The sequence below is a fragment of the Meriones unguiculatus genome, chromosome 1, assembly GCF_030254825.1.
Source record: "Meriones unguiculatus strain TT.TT164.6M chromosome 1, Bangor_MerUng_6.1, whole genome shotgun sequence".
NCBI classification, from domain to species: domain Eukaryota; kingdom Metazoa; phylum Chordata; class Mammalia; order Rodentia; family Muridae; genus Meriones; species Meriones unguiculatus.
Window position 1 is genome coordinate 160,760,331 of NC_083349.1, and position 24,993 is coordinate 160,785,323.

General features: G+C 45.3%; 1 protein-coding gene across 5 annotated transcripts in view; it reads left to right on the forward strand.

Moving 5' to 3' along the window:
- Nucleotides 1–23,754, forward strand: part of Matcap2 (microtubule associated tyrosine carboxypeptidase 2) — a 37,898-nt gene extending 14,144 nt beyond the window's left edge. For 4 of the 5 annotated variants that reach the window (XM_060370986.1, XM_060370990.1, XM_021627464.2 and 1 more), the window contains 5 exons: nt 4,864–5,007; nt 6,656–6,788; nt 10,878–11,183; nt 17,226–17,323; nt 21,330–23,754. In XM_060370986.1, the coding sequence (XP_060226969.1) occupies nt 4,864–5,007; nt 6,656–6,788; nt 10,878–11,183; nt 17,226–17,323; nt 21,330–21,488 (840 nt within the window). In that variant the 3' untranslated portion in view covers nt 21,489–23,754. The remainder of the gene's footprint in view (nt 1–4,863; nt 5,008–6,655; nt 6,789–10,877; nt 11,184–17,225; nt 17,324–21,329) is intronic. The other variant, XM_060370995.1, reaches the window with a different exon arrangement.
- The last annotated feature ends 1,239 nt before the right edge of the window (nt 23,755–24,993 follow it).

Genomic DNA, 24,993 nt, shown 5'->3' on the forward strand with positions numbered 1-24,993 from the left:
AAGCTCTAATGCTGGTGCTAACCTCTGATGAACTTGAAGGTGTTTGCCGTGGGCTGCTGGCTCCAGTAACGAATAAAGGTTCTGGTTTCTCCACGTGTTCATCAACTGTTGTTGTTGTTACATCCGTCTTTTTGTTTTCTCCTACAGTCAGCCTAATCGATAGAAAGTAGTACCTTTTTTTTTTTTTCTTTGCTTTTCACTTTTTGGAATAGGGCTTTCCTATCTACCCGCTATCAATAAGAAGTGTACTTACTTTTAACAGAATCGAGGGCCTGGTGGGAAGGCTCAGCAGCTAAGAACACTGGCCACTCTTCCAGATGATCCAGGTTCAGTCCCCAGCACCCACATGGCAGCTCACACCCGTCTGTTGCTCCACTTCCAGGGGATCTGATGCCTTCTTCTGGCTTCTGCAGGCACAGGCACACACATGATGCTCAGACATACATGGAGGCAAAATACATTGAATATGATAAAGATTTTAAAATGACAAATGCTGTCTGGAAAAACTAAGTAGATTTCTTTCTAATTATGGAGTTAAGCTGCTGCTGAAACCTGTTGACAAAACTATCTTGACTTGTGTTGGTTGCATCTCACACCTGTGTTATGAACCTGCACGTGCAGGAAGATGGAGCTGGTGTGATGCACTTATCTACAAGCCCAGTTCAGGATGCAAAGACAGGAGGCTTAGGAGTTAGAGGCCACCTCAGCTGCATGGGACCTGTGTCTCCAGAGAAGGAAAGAAAACAGAAAGATCTAGCCCCTGCCCTACTCAGTCATGGACTTTATCTTTTGGCTCTGGGAGCAGGGATTCGAACATTCAGAATTATTGATAACAAGAAAAAAATTCTAGTAGGTTCTAAATACTGTCTCCACATAAGCTGCATGTAAAATGGGTTTTTGTTTTTTTTCCTAAAGACATGGCCCAAGCTGGCCTCACACTCAGAGCTTGAAGTTCTGATCCTGCCTCCTACCTCCCCAGTCCTGGGATCACAGACCTCTTTTTGTTTGTTTGTTTATTTGTTAGTTTGTTTTTATTACTGCAGAATTGTGTCAGACCCAGGACTCCACGCATGCCAAGCAAGGGCTCTACCCATTAAGATATATTTGCAGTCCCACTATTTGATGTTAAATATCAAGCTTTTTGAAAACATCAGTGTAACCCCATGTAGTATGGCCACTATAATGGTGCCAGATAAGGCAAGGTTGGATGGGGAAGTGGTGGTGTTTTGTGTACCACGTAATGCCATGTTGACACCTCCTCATTAAACACACTCGCCACTATTGACACATCTTTGATAAGCACAGCAAAAATATAAGGAAGACCTGTGTAATAACAAGATTACCACATTTTCCTATGTAAACATGCCCAGAAAAGCTATTTTTTTGTAACTAAAAATTAATTAAAAAAAACTAGTAGGAAGAATAAATGTAAAATAATAGAAAAACATTTGAAAAGTATAGGCAAAAATTATAATGAAAAATTTAAACTTTTTAGGCTGTCACTGCAATAGGCAAGTACGCCCACTCTCTTCTGCAGTTTCTAAAGCCTGGTTTTTCACATGCTTTTCACTATTTTATCAGTAGATGATGGTAGCCATTAGACTAGAGGATATAAAATATCTTTGCTAACTTGGCTTTCATTATTGCTAATTTGTACTTTTAAATATCCTAGTTGTCACACAAAGCAATCAGCCTGCAGAGGGCTCTTGTGCTATACTTACAGTTCTGTCTATCTCTTCCATTTTACTGTATTTGAATTACCTGGAGATCTTGTTAAAAGCAGGTTCTGGGGCCAGACATTGTGGCACACACCTTTAATTCTAGCACTTGAGAAGCAGAGGCAGGCAGATCTCTGAGTTCAAGGCAAAACTGGTCTATATAGCTAGCTCCAGGACAGCCAGGGCTACATAGAGAAACCCTGTTTCAAAAAAACCAACCAACCAACCAACCAACCAAACAAACAACCAACCAACCAACCAACCAAACAAACAAAAAAGCAGGTTCTGGGGCCAGGCATGGATGGTACTGCACACCTTGTGCAGTACCAGTGCTCAGGAGGTAGAGGTAAATGGATTTCTGTGAATTGAAACCAGCCTGGTCTGAGACCCTGTCTTAAAAACAACAACAATAACAACAACAACAAAACACCACCACTGTCTTACCACTGTCTTAGAGTTTCTATTGCTTTGATGAAACACCATGGCTAAAAAGCAAGTTGGGCAGGAAAGGGTTTATTTAGCTTACTCTTCCACATCACTGTTCATCATTGAAGGAAGTCAGGGCAGGAACTCAAACAGGGCAGGAACCTGGAGGCAGAAGCCGATGCAGCAGCCATGGAGGAGTACTGCTTACGTGCTTGTTCCTGGCTTGCTCAGTGTGCTTTCTGATAGCAGGACCACCAGCCCAGGGATGGTACCTCCACAATGGGCTGGGCCATCCTCCATCAGTTGCTAATGAAGAAAATGCCCTACAGCTGGATTTCATGGAGGCATTTCCTCAACTGAGGTTCTTCCTCACTGATGACTGTACTTTGTGTCAAGTTGACGCAAAACCAGCCAGTACAATTGTTATGCCAGGTTCACGGGACCCTCAGAGACCACCAGGAGATGACTCGATGCAATTGCTAGAGAGCTTTATTATGAGAGCGATCGAACTCGGGACCCAAATCTCACTGGCGCAGCAGTAGAGAAGTGGGACTCCGAGCTCTGAGTGAACAGGAATTTTAAAGGGAAAGTCTGTGAGCCTGGGGGTTTCCATGGCAGCAAGCAGGGGGGCACAAACCTTGGCGTTACAGAATTGGGTGAAGTTTAGCAGGGTGGGGTGACCTTTTCTGAGGCACACAATCACAATGGCTAAGGCATATAATCACAGTGGCTATTTTCCTAAACCACATCTGAAACATTGGGGAGAATTTTCCCACCCGATTCTCAACCGATTCCCATTGATTATTGCCAGGGAGTTTGTCTCTATTTTCTATGAAGCATTTATTCTGTTATATTTTCTGGAGGCTGTTGCTAGGAGAGTTAACTTTGTTTTCTGCCAGGTGTACATTCTGTGATATTTCCTGGTACCTGAATTCAGTTCCCAGTCAAGATCTTTATTTCAAAATGGAGTTATATTCAGGCTATCTTAAGCTCTTCACAATCACAAAAAACAAGGTTCTGATTTATAAGCAGTGGGCTAATTCTACGTTTAGAACAGTACTGGCTAGGACTGCAGAGATGGCTCAAAGGTTAAGAGCACTGGCTGCTCTTCCAGAGGTCCTGAGTTCAATTCCCGACAACCACATGGTAGCTCACAACCATCTCTAGTGGACATCTAGGCCCTCTTCTGGTGTGCAGGTGTATATGCAGGCAGAATATAATAAAAACAAAAACTAATGAAAGAAACAGCCTGGCTATTCCATTCGGGGGTGTTTCTGGCACCAGAGGCCTACTGAGGTAATTTTGTGTTGTGGTAATTTTACATTAGTAATGTATATATGTGTTGACACAGTTTATGAGGTTTTAGTGCGGATAAAGAAGGGCCATATCAGTGATGTGTGCTGGTTAACATCTACGGACAACCAAGGCTGACCGAATTTTCTCAGCTCTCAAGTAGAGTATCAGAGTCATCCGCACTCGCCACTGAGGGAGCAGAGTCACACCTTCGGCGATCTGCTCACAGTGACGGGTGCATGGGTGTCTTCCCTGTATATATGTAAGTGTGGTGAATGCTCCGGAACTGGAGTTAGAGACCTCTGTGAGCTGGTGTGTGAGTGTCGGGAACCAGATCAGGTCTGCAAGGACAGCCAGACAGACAGCCCCAGACTACGTGAACTAAACACACGTGAATTTTCTTACTTCTTTCCCAAAAGGTGTGTGAAGAACAGGTTTCTTCCTACTTGGGTTTTTATCTCCTGTGGTCTTGTAGGGGGTTCTGAAGACCTGTGTTCATCACCCAGATTTTTAATCAGTCTTTACTTTGTCTTGTGTATATTTGGAAAAACATCTCAACTTTTTGAGATGATAAGTGGATAGTACATTGTCTTGGATGAAAGATGGAGATATTTTAAGGCTGTTGTTGTTGCTATTATTATTGTCACCAGTAAGTAGTATTTTTTTTTTTTGTCACAAGAATAAAAGGTGACTTTTAGCCTTTAGTAGTCTTTCATTCTTTTGGACTGCTGTCTGTATTTCTGATCAGTACTTTTGTTTGCCTTTTGAATAAAATGTTCTTGCTTTGCAAAAAAAAAAAAAAAAGCAGATGCATGCGAGTGCAGACATACATACAGGCAAACACAACACACAAGTAAATTAATCAATAGATGCATTTTAAGCAGCTCTTATAGGCTGTTACAGAGGACTGGTTGTTTTGGATGTTTTTAAATTTGTGAAGTTTTTTTCCCCTTGCCACCTGGCACTTGTAACCTATGAACTGATCTGAAGACATGCTCGGTTTACGCTGGAGCTCCTCCCAGCCACCGTGATTGTCAGGAAGCCAGGATCCTCTGCACAGCACGATGTGCGGAACCACAGCACAGCACCTCTGCTGAAAAGACAAGATAGGAAAAACGAGCGCTTCTGTCCCCTCATTCTTTCCCCTTCTGACTCAGTCTTACTGTGTTCTCCTGGGGGGATCGCGCTGTTTAGACCATGAATGTGCCACTGTGCCAGCAAGAGAATTTGTAAGCTCACAGGCATTTATGTACATTTTGATGGTCAGTGGAAATAGTTCAAGCTGAGAAAAATGTGCGGCTGGAGTTTGAGCTTGACTCGGTAACAGTAAATCTGAACAGGTCTTGACAAATAAGGTCACAGCTAGCTAACTTGGTCTCGGAGTGCCATGAGCTGCTCATTTTTTCTATCTCCCTTTCTTTTACAGTCCATCAATATTATGGAGCTGACTTTACAGAAATATGGAAGTTATGAGGAATTTGAGCAAGCTACTGGTGGTAGCTTGTTGTCTAAAACTCGAATCTGGAGTCATGTTAGGAAGTACATGCTGAAGGAAGGCTGCCTTGGAGAGGTATGGGCCATGGGTAAACTTGGCTGTGATGTTGATACTTGCAATTAGTGCCAATTCTTTCCTGCAGGTTTTGTTTGATCAGTTCTAGTTTACTGATTGAATTGGGCCCTAGTCACCTTTTCTTGCTCTTGCTATCATTCTTATATGCATAGCTTATAGCATTATGTGAGTTACTCAATGAGAATCATTAGAGAATTTACTGCACTGTTTTTTTATTGATAGACCAGTCTTATCAGAACTTTGGCACTGACAAGAAGCAGGTTTCTCTCTCTCTCTCTCTCTCTCTCTCACACACACACACACACACACACACACGCAAACAAGCTGGTTTTTTCCAGTCCTGTGTTGGTTCTGGGATTCAAATTTGAGTTGCCAGCTTTCAGGCTAGCACCTTTGCCCACTAAGCTGTCTCGCCACTTCCCCTGCCCCCTTTTTAAAAGTACTGAGAATTGAACACAAGGCTTTGGGCTCTACCATGAAGCTCTATCTCCTCCTCTTACTTTTTTTTGAGACAGCCTGAGACAGGCTGGCCAGGATTCTCTCTTCAGCCTTGACCTTGACCTTGTTACTCTTGCCTTGGTTTCCCCACTCTCTAGTATACCCTTTTCTTCTGTCTTTCTAAGCACAGCCATCTACTTTGTTTTCTTCTTTCTTCCTTTCTTCCTTCTTTCCTTCCTTCCTTACTATATCTTTCTTTCTCTTCTTCTCCTTCCCCTCCTCCTCTTCTTTCTTTTAGGATAGTCTCTTTTTTTCAGTCCTAATCGTCCTAGAACTTGCTATATAAACTACAGAGATCCTCCTCTGCCTCCTAAATGCTGGGGTTAAAGGTGTGTGCTACTATTAATTGGCCTCCTTCACTTTCCTTTCAATCCAATGAAGCTTTTTAAATTCTTAAGAGAATGTCTGTAGAGATGGCTCAGTGGTTAAGAGCACGGGCTGCTCTTTCAAAGGTCCTGAGTTCAATTCCCAGCAACCACATTTTGGCTCAGAACCATCTATAATGAGATCTCGTGCCCTCTTCTGGCATGCAGGTGTAATGCAGGCAGAACACTATACATAATAAATAAATAAATTCTCAGAGGGTTAAAAGTATAAGGGTCAAAAACAAAACAAAACAAATTAGAAGGTTCAAATGTAATTGGGTATACATTTCATCAACTTAGTTTAGATAATGTATAGGCCTGCTATTTTTTGTAAAAATCTTTCTCCCCTCTCCCTTTACATTTTGTATGTGTGTTCATGAGTGTTTCATGTGTTTGTGTTATAGAATTATATGTTTATATCTGGGCATGGTAGTGCACACTCAGGGAGGCAGAGCCAGGCAGATCTCTGCGAGTGTGAGGCCAGCCTGGTCTACAAAGCAGGTCCAGGATAGCCAAGGCTGCACAGAGAAACCCTGTCTCGAAAAACAAACAAAAAACTACATGTGTATATGTCCATACATATATATACATATATACATATTTATATGTCTGTGGGAACATGCCTGCCGCAGTGTATGTGGTGGTCGGGGGACAGGGAGCAGCTTTTGGAGGTTGACTCTCCTTCTAGCGTCTTGGTTTTGAAGCGCTTGGGTCAGCATTTGGTGTTGAGCACCCTCACCCACTGTGTCATCTCACCAGTGCTGTATGTTGTTTTTCCTCTCTAGATTGTAGTTCATCTCACTGAAGACCTGCTTTCCAGGGCATCCATGACAGTAGTAAACGGATGCCCAACTCTGTCCATCAATATTTCCACTGCACGAGAGCACTGGCTGGAGGGCATGCTGAGGCACGAGATAGGTAGGGGCAACCTACTTACCACTTTACAACCAATAATCACTCCCTAAAAAGGTATTCTTTCCCAGGGTTTTTTTCTTAGTAATATTTAGTGAAAATGCAAGAGGTTGTTAGGCTTCACTTGAACTGTGTGACACTGCAAATTAGAATTTTAGAACACTGCCTTAGGAAGTCATTTCAGTCCTTTGGGTTTTAGTTCCCCATCTGAAATCGAGGGGTACATGCTTAGGAAAGATACAGAAAGAAAAGAGAAAGTTCCCCTTTTCTGATTAAAGATTCAGGAAAGTAGGCCGGGTTGCCACATTCCATGGCTGCTGCTCCACAAGCCGCTGTGCTGGAGGTTTGTTTTCTTCGAAGGAAAAGTATATTATCTCATTAAAGGGATATTTATTTCCTCTATCTCTTCAGCATGGCTTCAGGGGAATCCATTTTGCTGTGAGGTGGTCCCTTAGCCGAGTAATTGGCTGGCCCAACTAGATTAACTCCAATGTTTTGGGTAGCTTGAAATGTTAGATCTCCACCTAGGGCCAAAGATATATTCCATTCTCTTGACCAAGAGAAATAGCTTTATATCGCTAGTGTAACATCTGATCCTCTGATAGAGGCTGAAATCCTTTAGGGCTATAATTAGGGAATAGATGTGTAGCCCATTTGTGGTGGTTTGAATAGGAATGGCCCCCACTGATTCATGTGTTTGAGTGCTTGGCCAAAGGGAGTGGCACTCCTAGCAGGTGTGATCTGGTTGGAGTAGGTAGTGTGTCTCTAGAGGTGGGCTTTGAGGTCTCAGAAGCTCCAGCCACACCCAGTGTGGCATTCTCTTCCGACTGCCTGTGGACCCAGATGTAGAACTCTCAGCTCCTTCTCCAGCACCATGTCTGCCTGCGTGCTGCCATGCTTCCTCCCATGAGAATAATGGACTAAACCTCTGAAATCGTAAGCCTAACCCAATCATCTGTTTTCTTTTACAAGAATTGCTGTGGCTATGATGTCTCTTCATAGCAATAAAACCCTAAGACAGAAGTTGGTACCAGGAGTGGGGTTTTGTTGTGATAGGACTGACCATGCTTTTGATTGGAGGAATGTGAACTTTGGGACTTCAGGTTAAAAAAGTAGTTGTATGCTTTAAATGGGACATGCTAGTAGGAACATGGAAGACAGGGTGCTAGGGTGATTTGAACTATGGGGGTCCAGCTCAAGAGGATTCAAAGGAGAAGAATATTAGTAAGTGGCCTAAAGACCATTCTGGTGATATTTTGGCTAAGAATGTGGCTCCTTTCTACCCTTGTCTGAAAAGTGTGCCTGAGGCTAAAGTGAAGAGTTTTGGATTCATTGTGTTGGCAAAGGAAATTTCTAGGAAATACTAGGAAAGAGCCTAGTCATGTCATATTAGTGTTCATGTTTGTGAAGATGCATAATGAAAAGGAGCAATCTGAGCAAGAAAAGATACAAACTGTACGTTTGTACAGTTCAAGGAGAAAAGGGCATCAGGAAGTGGAATGGAGCTAACCCTTTGTTCCAGGTGAGATAAAAATTAAAGGAAAGCCTGATGTTAAATGAAATAAAGAGAGTGGTAACCTCAGGGCAATACCCCCAGCCAGCTAAGCTCCAATTTGTAAGAAGGAATTAAAGTTTAGGTTCAGATGTGGTGGTACACGCCCTTAATCCCAGCATTTCAGAGGCAGAGGTGGGTGGATCTCTTGAGTTTGAGGCTATCCTGGTCTAAAGATTGAGTTTCAGGACAGCCATGCTTAGGTAGTGGAGAAGGAAACATGGAAAACAGAAAGCTGGTCAAAATGTAATTGAACAAGGAGCCATATTGAAGCCCCAGCAAGCAGCAGAACTTGGCAGTTTCAGCCGTGTAGTTCTGGCTTTAGAGCCAATGATAAAAGAAGGGGCTTATGGATTCTCCATCCATGACTAAGGAAAGATGCTGAGACCAGGCATGTGTCAGGGGCGTCCCTGCATGGAGGTCTAGAAAGGTCATTGTGTGAAGCTCTATGGTGAAGCCTGGACTGCCTTGGAGAGTCCAAGAGTTAGAGATGCCAAATCCTTGGGATACCTGCTGAGGAAAGCTGCTAACAGGGCCTGGCGCCAGCCAAGAGAAAGAGTGTGTTGCAGTCAACAAAGCTGAAATAGTTGGAGATCTGAAGAGAATTTTAACATCACACATGGAGATGCAGAGATTGAAGTTTTCCCATCTTTTGGTCTTGTTTTGGTCCAGTATTTCTTCTTTATGTTTCCTTTCCTCGCCTTTGGAATGGCAATGTATATCCTGTGCCGTTATATGTTAGAAGTATGTGATCTGTTTTGATTTTGATATTATGGGGATTACATTTAAGAGATTACATGAGTCTCAGAAGAGATTTTTGAACTTTGGACTTTTAAACAAGTTTGAAACTGTTAATAGACGATGGGGACCTCTGCAGTCGGACTGGATGCATTTCTGCATTATGTTATGGCTACAGTCCTGTTGGGGAGTGTGGTGGTTTGAATAGGCATGGCCCTCCTTGACTCCTGTGTTTGAATGCTTGGCAGTAGAGAGTGGCACCATTAGAAGGTGTGGCCTTGTTAGAGTAGCCGTGGCTTTGCTGGAGTAGGTATGCAACTAGGGGTTGGCCTTTGAGGTCTCAGAGGCTCCAGCCATGCTCAGAATGGCATTCCTTCCCACTGCCTGTGGATCCAGATGTAGAACCCTCAGCTACTTTTCCAGCACCATCTCTGCCTGCATACCACCATGTTTCTTGCCATGAGAATAATGGACTAAACCTCTGAACTGTAAGCCAGGTTCAAATGTTTTCCTTTATAAGAATTGCCATATTCATGGTTGTGTCTTCACGGCAATGAAACCCTGACAAAGACACCCTCTACCATCAAAGTCTAGAGACCCTGTCCAAAGTTGCTCACCAGGAGGGACTGATGTCTGGACAAGGAGCTTCAGCCCTCCCTCATTGAACATCCTCATTTTAGGCTGAGACAGGAAACCAGAGCTCCCTTCTGCTCTTTCTGGCCTCCAGTCAGGACAGGACTGAGATCATTTTCAGCTTATGGTCAGGGACACAAATTGAGGGTTCCCTTTTCTGAAGAGGTAACCCTAACTACTTTCAGGAGAGGTGGGCTGATGACAGAATCTGGCTTCTTCATGCTGGATGTGGCCTTTGGTAAGGCATTTGGAGTACCCCTCCAGTGGAGCTATCTGAGAGACATGAAAGTACACCCATGGTTTCTTTGGAATTATTGACTTGAACTTGGATAGAGGTGTGTCTGCGGGATAAAGACAACAAAGGAGTCTGGGAGTCATGAAACTGGAGCTGTCCAAGTAAAGATTTAGTCACATCAGCTTAGTTATTACAAAGCTGAACATTGCAAGTCCTAAGCAGAGAACCAGGGGAGGCAGGACAAAGGGTATTATTGTCCCTCTATTGCTCCAAGGGGCTTCTTCTCTTTGGCCTTCAAGGCCGGACTCTAGAATGATGAGCCCAGAATCTTCTCAGGGATGCTGTTGGGGTGCCTAGAATCACAGTATGAGATCCCTCCCAGTGAGTTCACTAACTCTAACCGGCAACACTAAAAGACGCCATCTGGATCTTTGTTGTGTGATCTCCCCTCAGCTCCCAAGTACAAAACTAGCTGGGAAAGGAATCATGAAAGACCTTTTTGTTTGATTGTTTGTTTGGTTGGTTGGTTTTGTTTGTTTTCTGAGACAGGATTTCATGTAGCTCAAGACAATGAACTTAAAAAACTAAATGTTTATTTTTGCTCCTGAGTTTGTAGGCTTCAGCTCCCTCTGGGCTGACATTGCTGCCTTTGAGCATGGTAAGGCAGCATGTCATGGTGGATTATGTGGTCACTGGACATGGCCAAGAAAGCAAAAATCCAAGAGGGAAGGGTCTCACAGTCCCCTTCTCCACACCTTCACTAGACCTTACTACACCTTAAAGGTGCGACCGCCTCCCAGGGAGCACCAAGCTGGGTACAAGTCTTCAGCTCTCAGGACTCTGAGGAAGAATCTCACAGGCCTAAGTGCAGTTTTCTTTGGGGAAGAATGAAAGCAACAGTGTCATTTCTTATCACTCACACGTTTCTCCTCTGCAGGCACACATTACTTTCGGGGTATGAACAACCTTCAGCAGCCATGGAACAATTGGCTTGGCCGCAAAAAACATGAGTTAAAGCCGAACAATCCTACGGAGGAAGGACTGGCCAGCATTCATAGCGTCCTGTTCAGAAAAGACCCTTTTTTGTGGAGGGCTGCTCTGCTCTACTACACAGTCTATCAGGCCAGCCAAATGTCTTTCTGCGAACTCTTCAAAGATATTGGCAAGTTTGTGAAGGATCCTAATACAAGATGGGATTATTGTGTCAGAGCCAAGAGAGGGTTGACGGATACTTCCCAGCCAGGTAAGTGCCCCTCAGTGGTAGGTTCCCTGACTTTGTGGCTAGTTGTTAGCTGGCGACGCTGGTCATGTTTTAATCCCTGAATCTGATAAACCAAAGCTTTGTGATTTGACGTCCTCACTTATTTCCTGTAAGCAGAGTTTTGCTGTGTAGCTCCATAACACACAGTATTATTTTGCCCCCACCCCTTGAAACATTTCAGACCAATAGACTCTGGAAAGAATAATAGAATGAGCCAGTCATGGTGATGTACACCTGTAATCCCAGCATCCAGTAGGCCGGGGCAGGAGGATAAGTTTGAGGTTAGTCAGCTACCCGGTGAGATCCTGACTTAGAAAGGCAGAGAGGGCTAGTGAGATGGCCTAGCAGGTAAAAGATGCTTGTACCAACCCTGAGAAGCTGAATTTGATCCCTGAGACTCGCATAGCGGAAGGAAAAATGTGGCTCCTGCAAGCTGCCCTCTGACCCCCTCTACTTGTTCACTGTAGCGCACACATACACATATGTATACACACATGCACATACACACTACTAAGTAAGTAAATGTAAAAGTTCTTGTAACTAAACAGAATGAGCACACATCCAGCCTTCTGGATCAGCCCGTCACTAAGTGGTTGCTAATTTTTTGCCATCTCTTTCCATTTTCTAAGATTTGTTTGTTTTGACTTGTGTGCATGTGAGTTTATGTGCACCATATGTGTGCCTGGTGCCCTCAGCGGCCAGAGGGCATCAGAACCCCTGGAAGCTTGGGTTACAGGCAGATTTGAGCTACCTCATGTGGGAATGGAAACCCAACCGAGGGCCTTCGGAAGAGTGGTAAGCACTCTCAACCCCTGAGCCACCTCTCCAGCCCCTCTCTCTGACTTTTTAAAAACAGCTTCATTGCGATATGTGAGCTGACACGTGCCTTACAGTTCACCCATTGAACGTGTAAACTTCATTGTCTTCAGTCTGTCGAGCCGTGCCGTTATCACCGCTAATTTCTGAACATTCCTTTCACAGGCTCCACCCCTAAGGAACACATGTCCATGAGAATTCATTCCCTGTATCTCCTTACCTCTGCTTTCAGGAAATGTTTTCAGTGGTTTTTCTCTTTGTTTCTCTAGATTTGCCTGTTTTAAACATTTCATATGTATAGAATTGTCTAATCTGTGACCCATTGTGACTGGTGTCGTCAAATTAGTAGGACTTATTTTTCAGTTTTGGTGTATCTCACTGTGTAGCCCTCAGTGTCCCGGAACTCACTCTGTAGACCGTGGCGGTCTCAAACTCAGAGATCTGCCTGCTTCTCCTTCTGGGTGCGGGGACCAGTGTCATGGGAACCACATCTGGCCCTAGCAGGATGTGTTGAGATTCATGCTATACCTGAATCTCAATATATATATTCTTTTTTTGTTTGGTTGGTTTATTTTTTGTTTTTTATAATTTATTCATTTTTGGTTTTTTTTTAAATTTTTTTTACAATGTATTCATTCTGAAATAATTCTTTATCCTTTTCCAGTTGGCAGACAGTCCATGGGTTTGCATTTTAGGCGCTCTGGAATGATGCCGCTGTGAGTGTTTGCAGCAGCTCATATGCAGCTGTGTTTTCATTACACCTGGCTCTGTACCTACAAGTGCAATCTTAGCGCTTGAAACTGAGTCTCACTTTGTAGCTCAGTCTGGCCTGGAACACACAGAAATTTTCCTACCTCAGCCTCCTGAGTGCTGGCAATGCAAGCACAAGCCCCCTTCCCTTCCCCTGCTTGGATTAGAACAGTCAAGGGACGCAGTGACTATGTTGAGCTCTGGGGGGGGCATCGCCAGTGACCACACGGGCTCACTGCTGGGCTTAATGCTCCTCTCCATGCCTCCGCCGACATTTGCGATGTTGACTTTTCAAATCAGCAATTGTTACTACTGTAGCTCTGACTTGCGTTTACCTCATGACTATGATGTTAGGCATCATTTAATGTGCTTAGTTGATCTTTTTGATTTTTTTATAGACAGCTATCTGCTTAGTTTTTGCCCATTTTAATTGGATTATTTGTGTTTTTTTTTAAATTGAATCACAAGAGGTCTTTCTGTGGGACACAGATCTCATGTGAGAGCTATGATTTACAAATATTTTTACCATTTTGTGGGCTGTCTTTCCAGTTTCGTGTTGTCTTTGACAGCGCCATCTACCCACCCATGTGGGGGCTACAGAACTTGGCAAGTGTTCTTCATGCCTAGCCTTCTGTCTGAGGTTTTCGGTGGAGAGGGAGCACGTTCACAGAGAGAGGGAGACAACTGTACATGCTAGTGTGTGTGGTGTGTGCGCACACGCTCGTGAAGACAGAGGTCAGATCCAGTATCCTTGCCAAAGTGCCACGCACCTTTGTGGTACTGTTTTTATTTGGAGGAGGGTGATTTTTATTTTTGTGTGTGTCTGTGTGTTTGGCATGCTTGTGAGGGTGTGTGCGCGTGTGCTGCGGCACCAGTGTGGAGAGCACAGAAGAGCTTTTGAGGGTCACTGCTCCCCTTCCACCCTGCCATTCCCTGCCCTAGGCTGGCCGGCTCCCCAAGCTTCTCAGTAGGCCGGTGTTGCAGACATAGCTGTTTCATCCAGCTTTCTCTCATGGGTATCAGGGATGGAACTCAGGTAGCCAGGCTTGCATAGTAAGCCCATGAGCCCATTGAGCCACCTCAGGCTCCCCCCCCCCCAACAAGTTCTGCCATTTAGCCCTGGCTGCTCTAGAACTCCATCTGTAAGCGTGCTTGCCTTGAACTCATACTTGCTGGGGTTAAAGCTGTGTGCACCGTGCCCTGCCTAACCCCCTTAAAAATTTTTTTTTGAGCCAGGGTCAGGACTCAGTATGTAACCAAGAATAGCCTTAAACTCCTGATTCCCTTGCATTCGCTTCCACACCCGGATACGAGTGAGTGTGCTACCGTACCCAACTTTGTTTTTCCACCACCTTGTATTTGAGACAGAATCTCTAACTCCGACTTAGGACTCATGGGTCAGTGCACCCCAGAGATTACCCGTCTGCCTTCACGGCACTAGGAGTCTAAACAACATGCTTGAGCACAGCCAGCTTTTCACACTGGTGTTGGGATCAACCTGAGGCTCCTGCTTCCACTGAGGCCCTTCTGTGGCTCGGCCGCTCGAGCCCTCGTGGCTTTTTAATTTTTAATGGTATGGATACTTTGCCTGCGTGCATGTCTGTGCACACCTGGTGTCCATGGAGTGCGGCGGGTTGGGTGGATCCCCTGGAAATGGAGTCACAGATGCTGATGAGCCTCCCTGTGGGTGATGGCAATCAAATCCAGGTCTTCTACGAGTAACAACTCCAGCCCTAAAACCATTTTAGAAGCAGACATCTTGAAATTTATATAAAGCAAGGACAATTTTAAGATGCTGAACCCTTGTTAATATGTTACCCTTGCTTAGTGTTCACTGACACTTGCCTTCCGAATCATCTGCCCTTCGTGTTCCTGCTTTCCTTATAGCAATGTAAGTCTGACTCCATTATCATGGCATGGATATCTCGTTGTATCTCTAGTTGGGACAGTATTGTTCCCAATCACCATGCTATTAGCATATCTTATAAAATTAATAATTCCTAATATATGACTACATAGAAAATATAGTGCACGTACATATTTTTAAAAAAGTAATTTATTTTACGCCCGTTGGTGTTCTGCCTGCATGCATGTCTGTGTGAGGGTGTCAGATCTTGGAGTTAGACAGTTGTGAGCTGCCACGTGGGTGCTGGGAACTGAACCCGGGTCCTCTGGAAGAGCAGCTAGTGCTCTTAACCAGGGAGCCATCTCTCCAGCCCCTTGCATACTGTTTTTTAAAGGCTCAAGCAGGCTATGAGATTTCCTTCGTGTTGATGGTGGCTTTTGTTTGAGACAGGGTTTCAGACCAGGTGCTCGGCTGGTGTGGCACCTATTTGTGACCTCCCAGAGCTGGGGTTGCAGTGTGACCCTGATTATACCCTATCAGAAGGTGTTTGGGTGACAAGTAGAAATTTGTTCTTGTAAGGAGGGTCCTCTCAGAAGTTCCTGTGTAGTCTTTTGTCAAGGAGGAGGTTGGGTTTGTTGGTCTGTTTGTTTGAGAGACAGGGCCTTTCTATGATGTAGCCCTGGCTGTTCTGGAACTCACAGTGTGGATCAAATACAGAGATTTGCCTGCCCCTGCCTCCTGAGTGTTAAGATTGGTAAGCACACAGTACTCTCACCTCTGCCCGTGCCTGTTTGGTTGTTTTCTTTCTTGCTCTCTTTCTCTCTCTCTCTCTCTCTCTCTCTTTTTTTTTTTTACTGTGTAGCCCTGGCAGTTTTGGAACTCACTCTGTAGACCAGGCTGACCTTGAACTCAGAGATTCCCCCTGCCTCTGCCTCCCAAATGCTGGGGTTAAAGGCATGTGCTACCACATGTGGCAGCTTTTTATTGTTTTGTTTTCTGAGACACGGTTTGGTGGTCCAGGCTGTCCTCAGACTCCCCATGTACTTCTGATCTTGTTACCCAACCTCTAGAATTACAGTTGTGCACCAATATCCTAGGTTTGTCCGGTGCTGGGGTTCCAGGCCAAGGGGATCCCTGCGTGCTGGCAAGCACTGTACCAACTGAGCTCTGTACCCAAGATCTCAGTGTTTTGTTTTGTTTTGTTTGTTTCTGAGACGTGGTCTCAGGGCAGCCCTGGCTGACTGGGCTCCCTGTTTGCATCACTCTGGGCTTTGCTGGTTTACACCATTGAACTCTAGCTTCAGCTGAGCGTGGTAGCACCCACTTGTAATCCTGCTCCTTAGGAAACTGAGATAGGAAATGATGTGAGCTCAAAGTCAGCCTACGCTACACAGCAAAAGCCAGTTTCGTTGACAGATTTTTGGATGTAGGTTCTTAAAATTGAACTCAGGCCCTCATGCTTGAGAAGCAAGCACTTTACAGACTGAGATATTTCCTGAGCCTGAAGCCTCATCTCAAAACAAACAGACAGACAACCAAAGCAATATATTATTTCACCGAGGATCATCTCAATCTCCGTCTCCCAGGTGACTGGGATCACAGGGGTGTGCCATAGGGTCTAGAGTCATAATCTCTATAAAGGAGTCAGAGCAGGGCTATTGCTATGTAGCCCAAAGCAAACCAGAAAATAGGACATTAAAACTCGCGCATCTCCATAGTGCCCTTGTAAGCCCTCACTCCCATCCCTCCATCACGCCAAGGGTTGACACTCCTGCTCACTTGGTGTGGATGGGGTAATGTTTGTAAGTCATGGGCTTTAAGTACTGGGCTTTAGTTTGGGGGAAGATGTCATTTTAATTAAGAGAAAGTCAAGGGCAAAGCACTGGTCTCTGTATTGTCAACACTTTCCTAGGACTTCCCAAGATCATGCATTTTATGTTGTGAAAGATAACTGAATAAAAATAAATATGGGCCAGGCATGGTGTCACACACCTTTGATCCCAGCACGAGACAGAGGCAGGTGGATCTCTGTGAGTTCAAGGCTAGCCTGGTCTACATAGTGAGTGTCAGGACAGCTAGAGCTACATGGTGAGTGAGACCTGGCTCAAATAATAGAATGTTTTTGTTTTTGTTTTTTAAGATTAGTGTACACCTTATTCTGACTGCATGTGGGCCTGCACACCAGAAGAGGGCGCCAGATCTCACTATACATGGTTGTGAGCCACCATGTAGTTGCTGGGACTTGAACTCAGGACCTTTGGGAAAACAACCAGTGCTTTTAACCTCTGAGCCATCTCTCCAGCCTTCTAGAATGTTTTAAATAGAGCGGTTGCTACCATAAAGAAAATGGTTAGCATCTAATTGTGTGTTTCCTTGAGAAGGTAAACTGGGGCTGGAAAGATGGCTCATCAATTAAGAGTGTGTACTGGGGCACCGGTACCCACGCTGCCTCAGTTACCCATGCCCAGGTGTGTGCGTGTGTGCATGTGGCACATTTGTGCGCACGCGCACACACACACACACACACACACACACACACACACGCACAGCATTAGAAATATAAAATATTCTTTTAAGGAGAAAGAAAGTAAATATTGTTATGGTTTCTCCAGGCTGCTTCAGTAAAGACCAGGTGTACTTGGATGGGATCCTTCAAATCCTTCGATTCCGAGAGTCCATAGACTTTCATCTGCTGACCGCCCTGGGCAAGGTGAGTGAACAGTGGCCCAGACCCCCAAAGCCCAGCACTGGAGAGCCACTCAAGGCCAGGCTGTTTTTACTTTGTTGCTGTTGGAACAAGTTCTTTTTATGTGATAGCCCATAGCAGATCAGTGAGAGACAAAGACAAAGGAATAGAACACTTGGGAAATTTTATTTTATTTCTACGCTCATCTTTTTCTAAAATTATCTTTTTCAGTTTGCTTTTGGGTTTGTTTGCTTGTTTTTTGAACCAGGATCACATGGATCCCAGGATCGCCTCCAACAAGCTATGCTGCTTGCTGCTGAAGGTGACTGTAAGCGTTTTTTTTTTTTTAGACAGGTGTTAGGATTACGGGCATGCACATCACACCTATCTTTAAAATGTTCTTCTCGGAGAGTGTTTTAAAGGACACTATAGCTGGGACACTTGGCCTTTTTGAGCTCTCATGTGAACAAGTATGTGATCTAACATGACTGTACTATTTTTTTCCTTTTTTTTTTTATTTTTTTGAGACAGGGTTTCTCTGTGTAGCTTTGGTTGTCTTGGACTCACTTTGTAGACCAGGCTAGCCTCAATGCACAGTGATCTGCCTGTCTCTGCCTTCCTGAGTGTTGGGATTAAAGGCATACACCACCATGTCAGGCTAGATCATACTATATTTTTTTAATTATTGTTAATTCAGTATAACATTAAATAAAATACAGTACAAATCTTGTTGCGTATGGCCATCAAAGACTGCGGTGACCAGGAACTTGGTCAGTGAACACTGACATTTGAAAGGAATCCTCTCTAAGTCCCAAGTCATAACAGTGGGCTTCAAATATTCCGGAGACCAGGAAACCTAGGGAGCTGACTCAGTGCTTTAAGAGCATTTGCTCTTCTTGCAAAGGACCTGAGTTTGGTTCTCAGCACTGTGGATGGCGTGGCTCATAACCACCCTAACTCCAGCATTAGCGAACTCATGCTTATGGCCTCCGCAGGCCCGGCATACATGCACATCTGCACAGATACACACATAAAGTCAATCTTTTTAAAAATGTGCTTGGGGGGACTGGAAACATGTTAATGATTAAGAGTTGTCTCTGGCAAAGGACCTCAGTTTGATTCCCAGCACTTACATGCTGCCTCATAACCATTAGGATCCAGACCCTCTTCTGATCTTTAAAGGCAGCAGTCACATACATGCACATAGGCAAACACTTAAGCACATTCTTTAAAAAGTGAAAAAAATAAAACCTATATATTTAGGAAGCCACATTGCAGGCAGACACACTGCCGTCCTCTGCCGCTTCACTTACTGAGCACAAGCAGAGTAGGTGTTAGTGTCATTCTCAGGGGCGCTAGGGATTTGGGGACATTAAATGAGCATTGGCTTCCACTCAGCAGCATCCACTGATGTCCATAATGCTCTGACTTTGTTTTTGAGCCACAGTCTCAGTATGTGGCCCTGGTTGGCCCAGGACTCACTGTATAGACCTGGCTGGCCTTGAACTCAACAGAGGTGAGCCAGTGGTTCTCACTTCAGCACTTTGTGTTCTGGACGTGGCTCCTTTAGGCTCCTGGCTCCTGCTGCTCCCTCAGCACTCTCAGCATCACAGAGTTACAGACTCCAGGGCCTTTTTCTGGATTCGGCCTTGCTTAAGGGATTTCTGTGGCTGGTTTGACCTATCCAAACCACTAAACCATTTCCCTGCCCACAGTGAGGCTGCTCTGCTTTGACATCCTTTCTGTGCTCCCTGGACTATCATGCTTCATTTCCTTCAGGAATGGAGATGCTCTGCATTCGTGGCTTGGCTGTTTGGCACCGAGCTATGGATTCCAGCTTCTTACTTACCTTCTGAAGGTTTTTTACTGTGTTTCTCATTTCTTGTCTTTAATTCAAAGGGAGAGGGCTTTGACTGTTTTTTCCGCAGAGGCCATTGGAAGGTGGTTAACTGGCTAGGTATTGTTACATCTCGGGGTATCTGGGAGCCTGAAGAGAGGGAACAAAATGGGAGCAGGAACAACACATGTCACTAAGATCCCAATGAAACCATCTGATAGGAGCAGTCTGTGATACCCTCAAATCAATTACAATAAGTAACACCAGAGATCACTGAGCACAGATCACCTTAACAAAATTTAATAATGATGAAAAGGTTTGAAATACTGTGAGAAAAAGTACCAAAATATGACAAAGGCGCCCTGCTCAGATGTAGCCCATAAGCAGCTCAGTCTCCAAGTGCTCCCTAATAATGGGAACACGGACTGCCTCTGACCTGAACTCAGGGGCTGGATCTTTGATCACCTCCCCCTAGGGGCGGGGCAGCCTTGCCAAGACACAGAGGAACACAATGTAGCCAGTCCTGATGAGACCTGATAGGCTAGGGTCAGAGGGAAGGGGAGGAGGACCTCCCCTATCAGTGGAGGAGGCGGGAGAGGCATGGGAGGAGATGAGGGTGGGAGGGTGGGACTGGGAGATGAGGGAGGAGGCCACAGCCGGGATACAAGGTGAAAAATTGTAATAAATAATAAATAAATGTAAAAAATATGACAAAGGCATTGAATGAGTCAATGTTGTTTTTAAACATACCTTCCATGTGCTGGGATTAAAGGTGTGTGACAGTATTCCCGACTTCACGTTTTTAATTTCTTTATAGTTGCTTATGGGGATGTGGGTGAAGGGCTGATTATAGACACTAGGCAATTTCCCAGTCAGTGGCAACGCTACTGAGCAAAATGTGACTGCTTTGCCATCAAGCGTTAACTGGGAAGAGTGGGGTCTCATGAGCCCTCCCCTTCAGTGTCAGATCTCAGCTGCTGTGAACTCTGCCCACAGCTCAGCACCCCACACTTTCTCATTCTTTCTGATCCTTCTGTGATGTTGCTGAGTCTGGGAGAGAGTGCTATAGATGGTCCATTTGTGACTGCTCATTCAAATGTCCCTTAATTCTTGACACTTTGACCAGTTATGTGTTTCTGCACTAACCACTTTCCACCTCGAAAAGAAGCTGCGAGCCAAGGCTGCGAGCAGCGCTCATGGGTGGGCACAGATGTGGTTATTTAGAGGTCAGTTGGTAGGAACGCCACCTCATTTACCACATAGCAGCAGTAGCTTCCCAGCAGGGCTGACTCCTCAACCACGTCTTGGGCCAGGTTTACAGTTCCTTTACAGTATTCTCTCCTACAGAGAGAGCTTCAGTTCTGACCAAGAAGCATTTGGTCACCCCTCTAAGACATGCCACTGCTGCCACAATGGACGCATTACTGAGCCTACAACTGAGTTAGACTCTGGGCACAGTTCCTACCCAGAAGCCTGAAAATCACCTCTAGCCAACATGGAGAGTCACCATTTTGCATTTTAAGTGCTTAGAAATATTTAAAGTTAAACCCAGAGAATCTAACAAATTGTATCTGCCACCTTAATGAACAGAATCAGGAAGCCAGTATGTAAGAGTGCGCCTTCTTCAGATATGATCATGGTAGCTATATCCTGAGTCTTTCATTTGAATTTAATAGATTTATTTGAGCTTAATGTCTCTCCTACCTGAATGTGTAGCTGGGTGGGCCTAGCATGCTCAGGCCAAAGATTGGGTCCTCCGCAGCCCCAAAAAGGTAAAGTCAGCCCTCAACAACAGGAGGCTCCCTCCTGACAGTCACACAGACTGTCCAAGATAGGGTGTGACGTCAGATACTGACTTTCTGTTCTCTTTTAGGCTTAGCCATGAGAGGGCATAAAAATTATATTTTATTTAATGTAGTAAAGGAAAGTAAACAACCACTTTTGTTTGCCTTTGTATTTTGCAGCTATTAATTTGACAGTCCTCATTTTGGTTTTTGTTTTGATACAGGGTCTCACGATGTAGCCCGGGTTGGTCCCCAAGTCACAGAGATCTGCCTATCTCTGCCTCCAAGTTCCCAAGCGCTGGTATTAAAGATGTGAGCCTTATAGCCACATTATTTTCATGTAAGGTCCAAGGAAAAAGTTCACCTCCACATGTAACTTGTAGTTGTAAAAACAGTTCCTTCTTTTCAGGTATCTTACGAAGATGTGGAGCGCTTAAAAGGCTTGGCGGTGACTGAAAACATGAGAGTCCCCCACTTCCTTCTAGATCACAGCCGGTACAGGGAGCACTTAGAGAAGATCATGGAGGTGAATGAGCTGACGGATGCTGAGCTGAAAAACCTCATTTAGAAGCAGCCTTGACTCCAGTGTCTTAGCCGCTGGGGGCACCTTGCACCTGCAGAATCAGAAGAGAAGAGTGGTGGCCGACCGTTTTCTCAAGACCAGCCCTCAGCATCCCCTGAGATCTTAGGTGGCACATAGACCTGGAACTGTTTTCTTAAAATGTCTCTATAGACTGCAGGTGGAAGTCACTGCCCTCTCCATCCAGATCTCTCCAGAGACCAATGACGATCCTGCTGCTGAAGAAGACTCCAGGGTCAGCTGTAAACCTGAGCACTGAGGCCAGCTCTGGATTGTAGGTGGCCATATTCTAAGCTGTGTTGTATAAATCTAAGGTTCTATTTCTTCTGCTAAACAGTGATAATTGTTCTTACTTGAACCACTCATTTTGTAACACCCTAAAAGGCTAGCAAAGAGTTTTTATTTTTCTTATGTTAAGTAATGTTGAGAATGAAAAAAAATTGAAAACTTTTCATTAAGTTCTTTATTTTATACATTTTTTCCTTACTTTTTCAGTTTATATTAAACTAAAGTGTTTGTGTGTGTGTGTGTGTGTGTGTGTGTGTGTGTGTGTGTGTGTGTGAAGAATCAGACATGGCTGCCACTGCCCTATGCCCCAAGCCTTGACATTTTTTCTCTTTCCTCTGTGCCCCCTCCCCCTTTCTGAGAACACTGAAGAGAACGGCAGGCTGGCAGTACCTAGAGCGCCACCTACCACACAGGGCCTGGCTGTTACCCCCAAGCCTAACTGTTCGCTTCTTGGAAACTCAGTTACCCCTTTTGATTTCTACTCAAGTTTTAAAGATCCTCCCCTTGGCGAGGAAGTAGAGGGACTGTGCCCTGCAGCAGGGGTCTTGAGAAAATGAGTTGCCACTTTCTGCCTTTTATCTCCTCACATCAACAGGGGGGAAAGAGGCCACTCACCATGCTTGGAATATGTGCTGAGGAGGACAAGCTGACCTAGGATGTACCAATTTCTGGGCATTTCCTTCCGATAAGCAACCTTTGATGACTTCTGAAACAGACTGAACTTACGGGAATGTCATGTTTGTGTCCGTTTCCTCCTTGCAGAGCGTACACCTGGCCTCGTAACCGCCTCTCCCTGCAGCTTAGCCACAAGGAGGAATGCTGCCGTAAGCGCTCCAGGGTAGCTGCAGTGACTTCTGCCCAAAGCTACCTGAGGGCTTATTTTGAATTTTGACCTCGGCGCAGGTTGAACTATGCAGCCGACCGCAGCAGACAAATGCAAAGCCTGGCATGTGCCAAAGGCTGGGCTTTACGACTTCCTCCTTCACACACCTGGAAGGGCTCGCTTCAGATGACCGTGTTACAATTAAACCCAGGGTGTCTCCTCTCAAGAAGGGCAGACCTCTTGCTCTTGGCAACAGAGTGAGGCCCTTTGGATCATGGGAAACCTGCCTCCTCGCTCCACACAACAGTCGGCAGTGTCTGCGCATGTGTGTGCCAGGAAGGAGTGGGACTGGAGAGGTGGGCCACCCACCCCTGACCCCTCGAGCAAGTCTCTGCTAGCGCAGTCCGGCCTTGTCTCCCGTTCTCTCCCCTCTTAGAACGCATCCATGGGACTGTGCAGAGCAGCCTTAGGAGGGAAAGAAGGGCAGAGTTATGTCATGTGATCCCCACCCGGATGCTTACACATTTAGTTCTTACCTCCTGGTTAGAATAGTAAGGCACCTCGACAGCTTTATTTCTTGTTTGGGGATTTTTTGCAGCGGTTTTGAAGTGGGTGGATCTACTGCCTCTGATTTGGAAAGGGAATTGCTTTCTTGCCTTACTATCTTGGTGCAAAGATAAAAAGAATAAAATACAAAAGCATTCTGAAGAGCAGCACCGACTGTAAGAGTCTTCAGAAGTTAACAGCAGCTAAAAGTGATGTCAGAACGGCAGAAGTGGCTGAAGACCTTCTCTGTCAAAGCTGAGACTGATGGGCCGGTGTGGCTCACAGCTTTAATTTGAGCACCTGGAAGGAAGGCAGATCTCTGAGTTCCAGGCCAGCCAGGAATACACAGTGAGAAACCGGTTTCTTCTCTCTCTCTCACTCTGTTTCTTTTTGTTGGAGACAGGGTTTCTCTCTGTAGCCCTGGCTATCCTGGACTCACTTTGTAGACCAGGCTGGCTTCAAACTCAAAGCAATCTACCTGCCTTTGCATTCTGAGTGCTGGGATTAAATGTGCGCACCACTATGCTTGTTTCAAAGCAAACAAAAAAATAAGTTGAAGTTGATGGTATATATTCTCTTTAGTACATTGAAGGTAAGATCAATAAACAAAAAATTTGAAAAGTATATAAATTGAAGATATATGAATTTTAATTGTAACTAGGTCCACATCAGAAAAGCCCTGGAAGTTTGGGGTAGCAGTAGCAAACCTGGGAGGCAGGACCAAAGGCCCCAAGTGTCTGATACCATCCTCTTCCCTTTTCCCTCTAGCACCCTCCTTGCTGTCTCAGGTGGTCCCAGCTACCCCTGCCACCTGCTTTCTGAGACTGGAGCAAACTGCGAGTCAGTCACAGCCAGCTGCGCAGTTTCTGAGCATCAGGAAGCCTCAGGGATCCTTTGTCCATGCTAGCTGCATCACCTCTGCCTACTTTTGCCAATGGTTTCCCACAGCCCCATTTCTCTACAGGCCCCTGCCAGCTTCACTTGCTCCCGATCACAGTAGAATTTGAACTCTTCATCATTCAATAAGCATTCATCACAATGGAAGCCAGCAGGGCTTTCATGACATTGAGTCTTCCGTCACTGACACATGGAACTCTCATTCCTAAGTATCCCACAAAAGCGGAGGCACAGTCATGGGTTGATCCTGACGTTCGCTGCACCCGGAAAACCCCTCCCGATGGGTCACTGCTTCTCAGCCACTGTCTCATCTCCCTGCATCTGCAAGATGCTGTTTCACGCGAAGGGTCGTCCTGGTTCTGGGCTGTCACCAAAGCTTTGCCACTGTTAGACAAGGCTCAGCTCTGCACAACAGGGTTTAAACAGGGTCGCCCCTCCACAGTCTCTGGCACATGCTGCCACTTCTTAATGCCACCCTGTCTCAGCATTTTACCACCAATGCTACAGAAATAAGGTCAGGGGACATCACACCCCTTCTGTGGAGGTTGAAGGAGAATGTCCCCAACAGTCATCAAGGAATGGAACGACCTAGAAGGCTTGGGAGGTGTGTGCAGGGCCAGAAAAGAACACCCCGATCTAGATCTGACACCAAGAACCTGGGTTAAGGGAAGAACACCCTGCCCTGGCTTGACCCCAAACTCGGAGAATTGGAAATCCCTGCCCCACAGCTCAGCATTCATGGCCATACAAGGTTTCCTCTTGGCCATACAAGGTTTCCTCTTGGCCATACAAGGTTTCCTCTTGTATGATACATTCCCACCCTGGATGCTCCAGAAGCCCTATAAAAACATTCCCCTCTCTCCAGCCCTCTGCTGTCCCTCTTCCTGCTCAGATGGAGCCGCCATTCTTCTCCCTGAGAAATCCCTTGTGTGAAGTTGT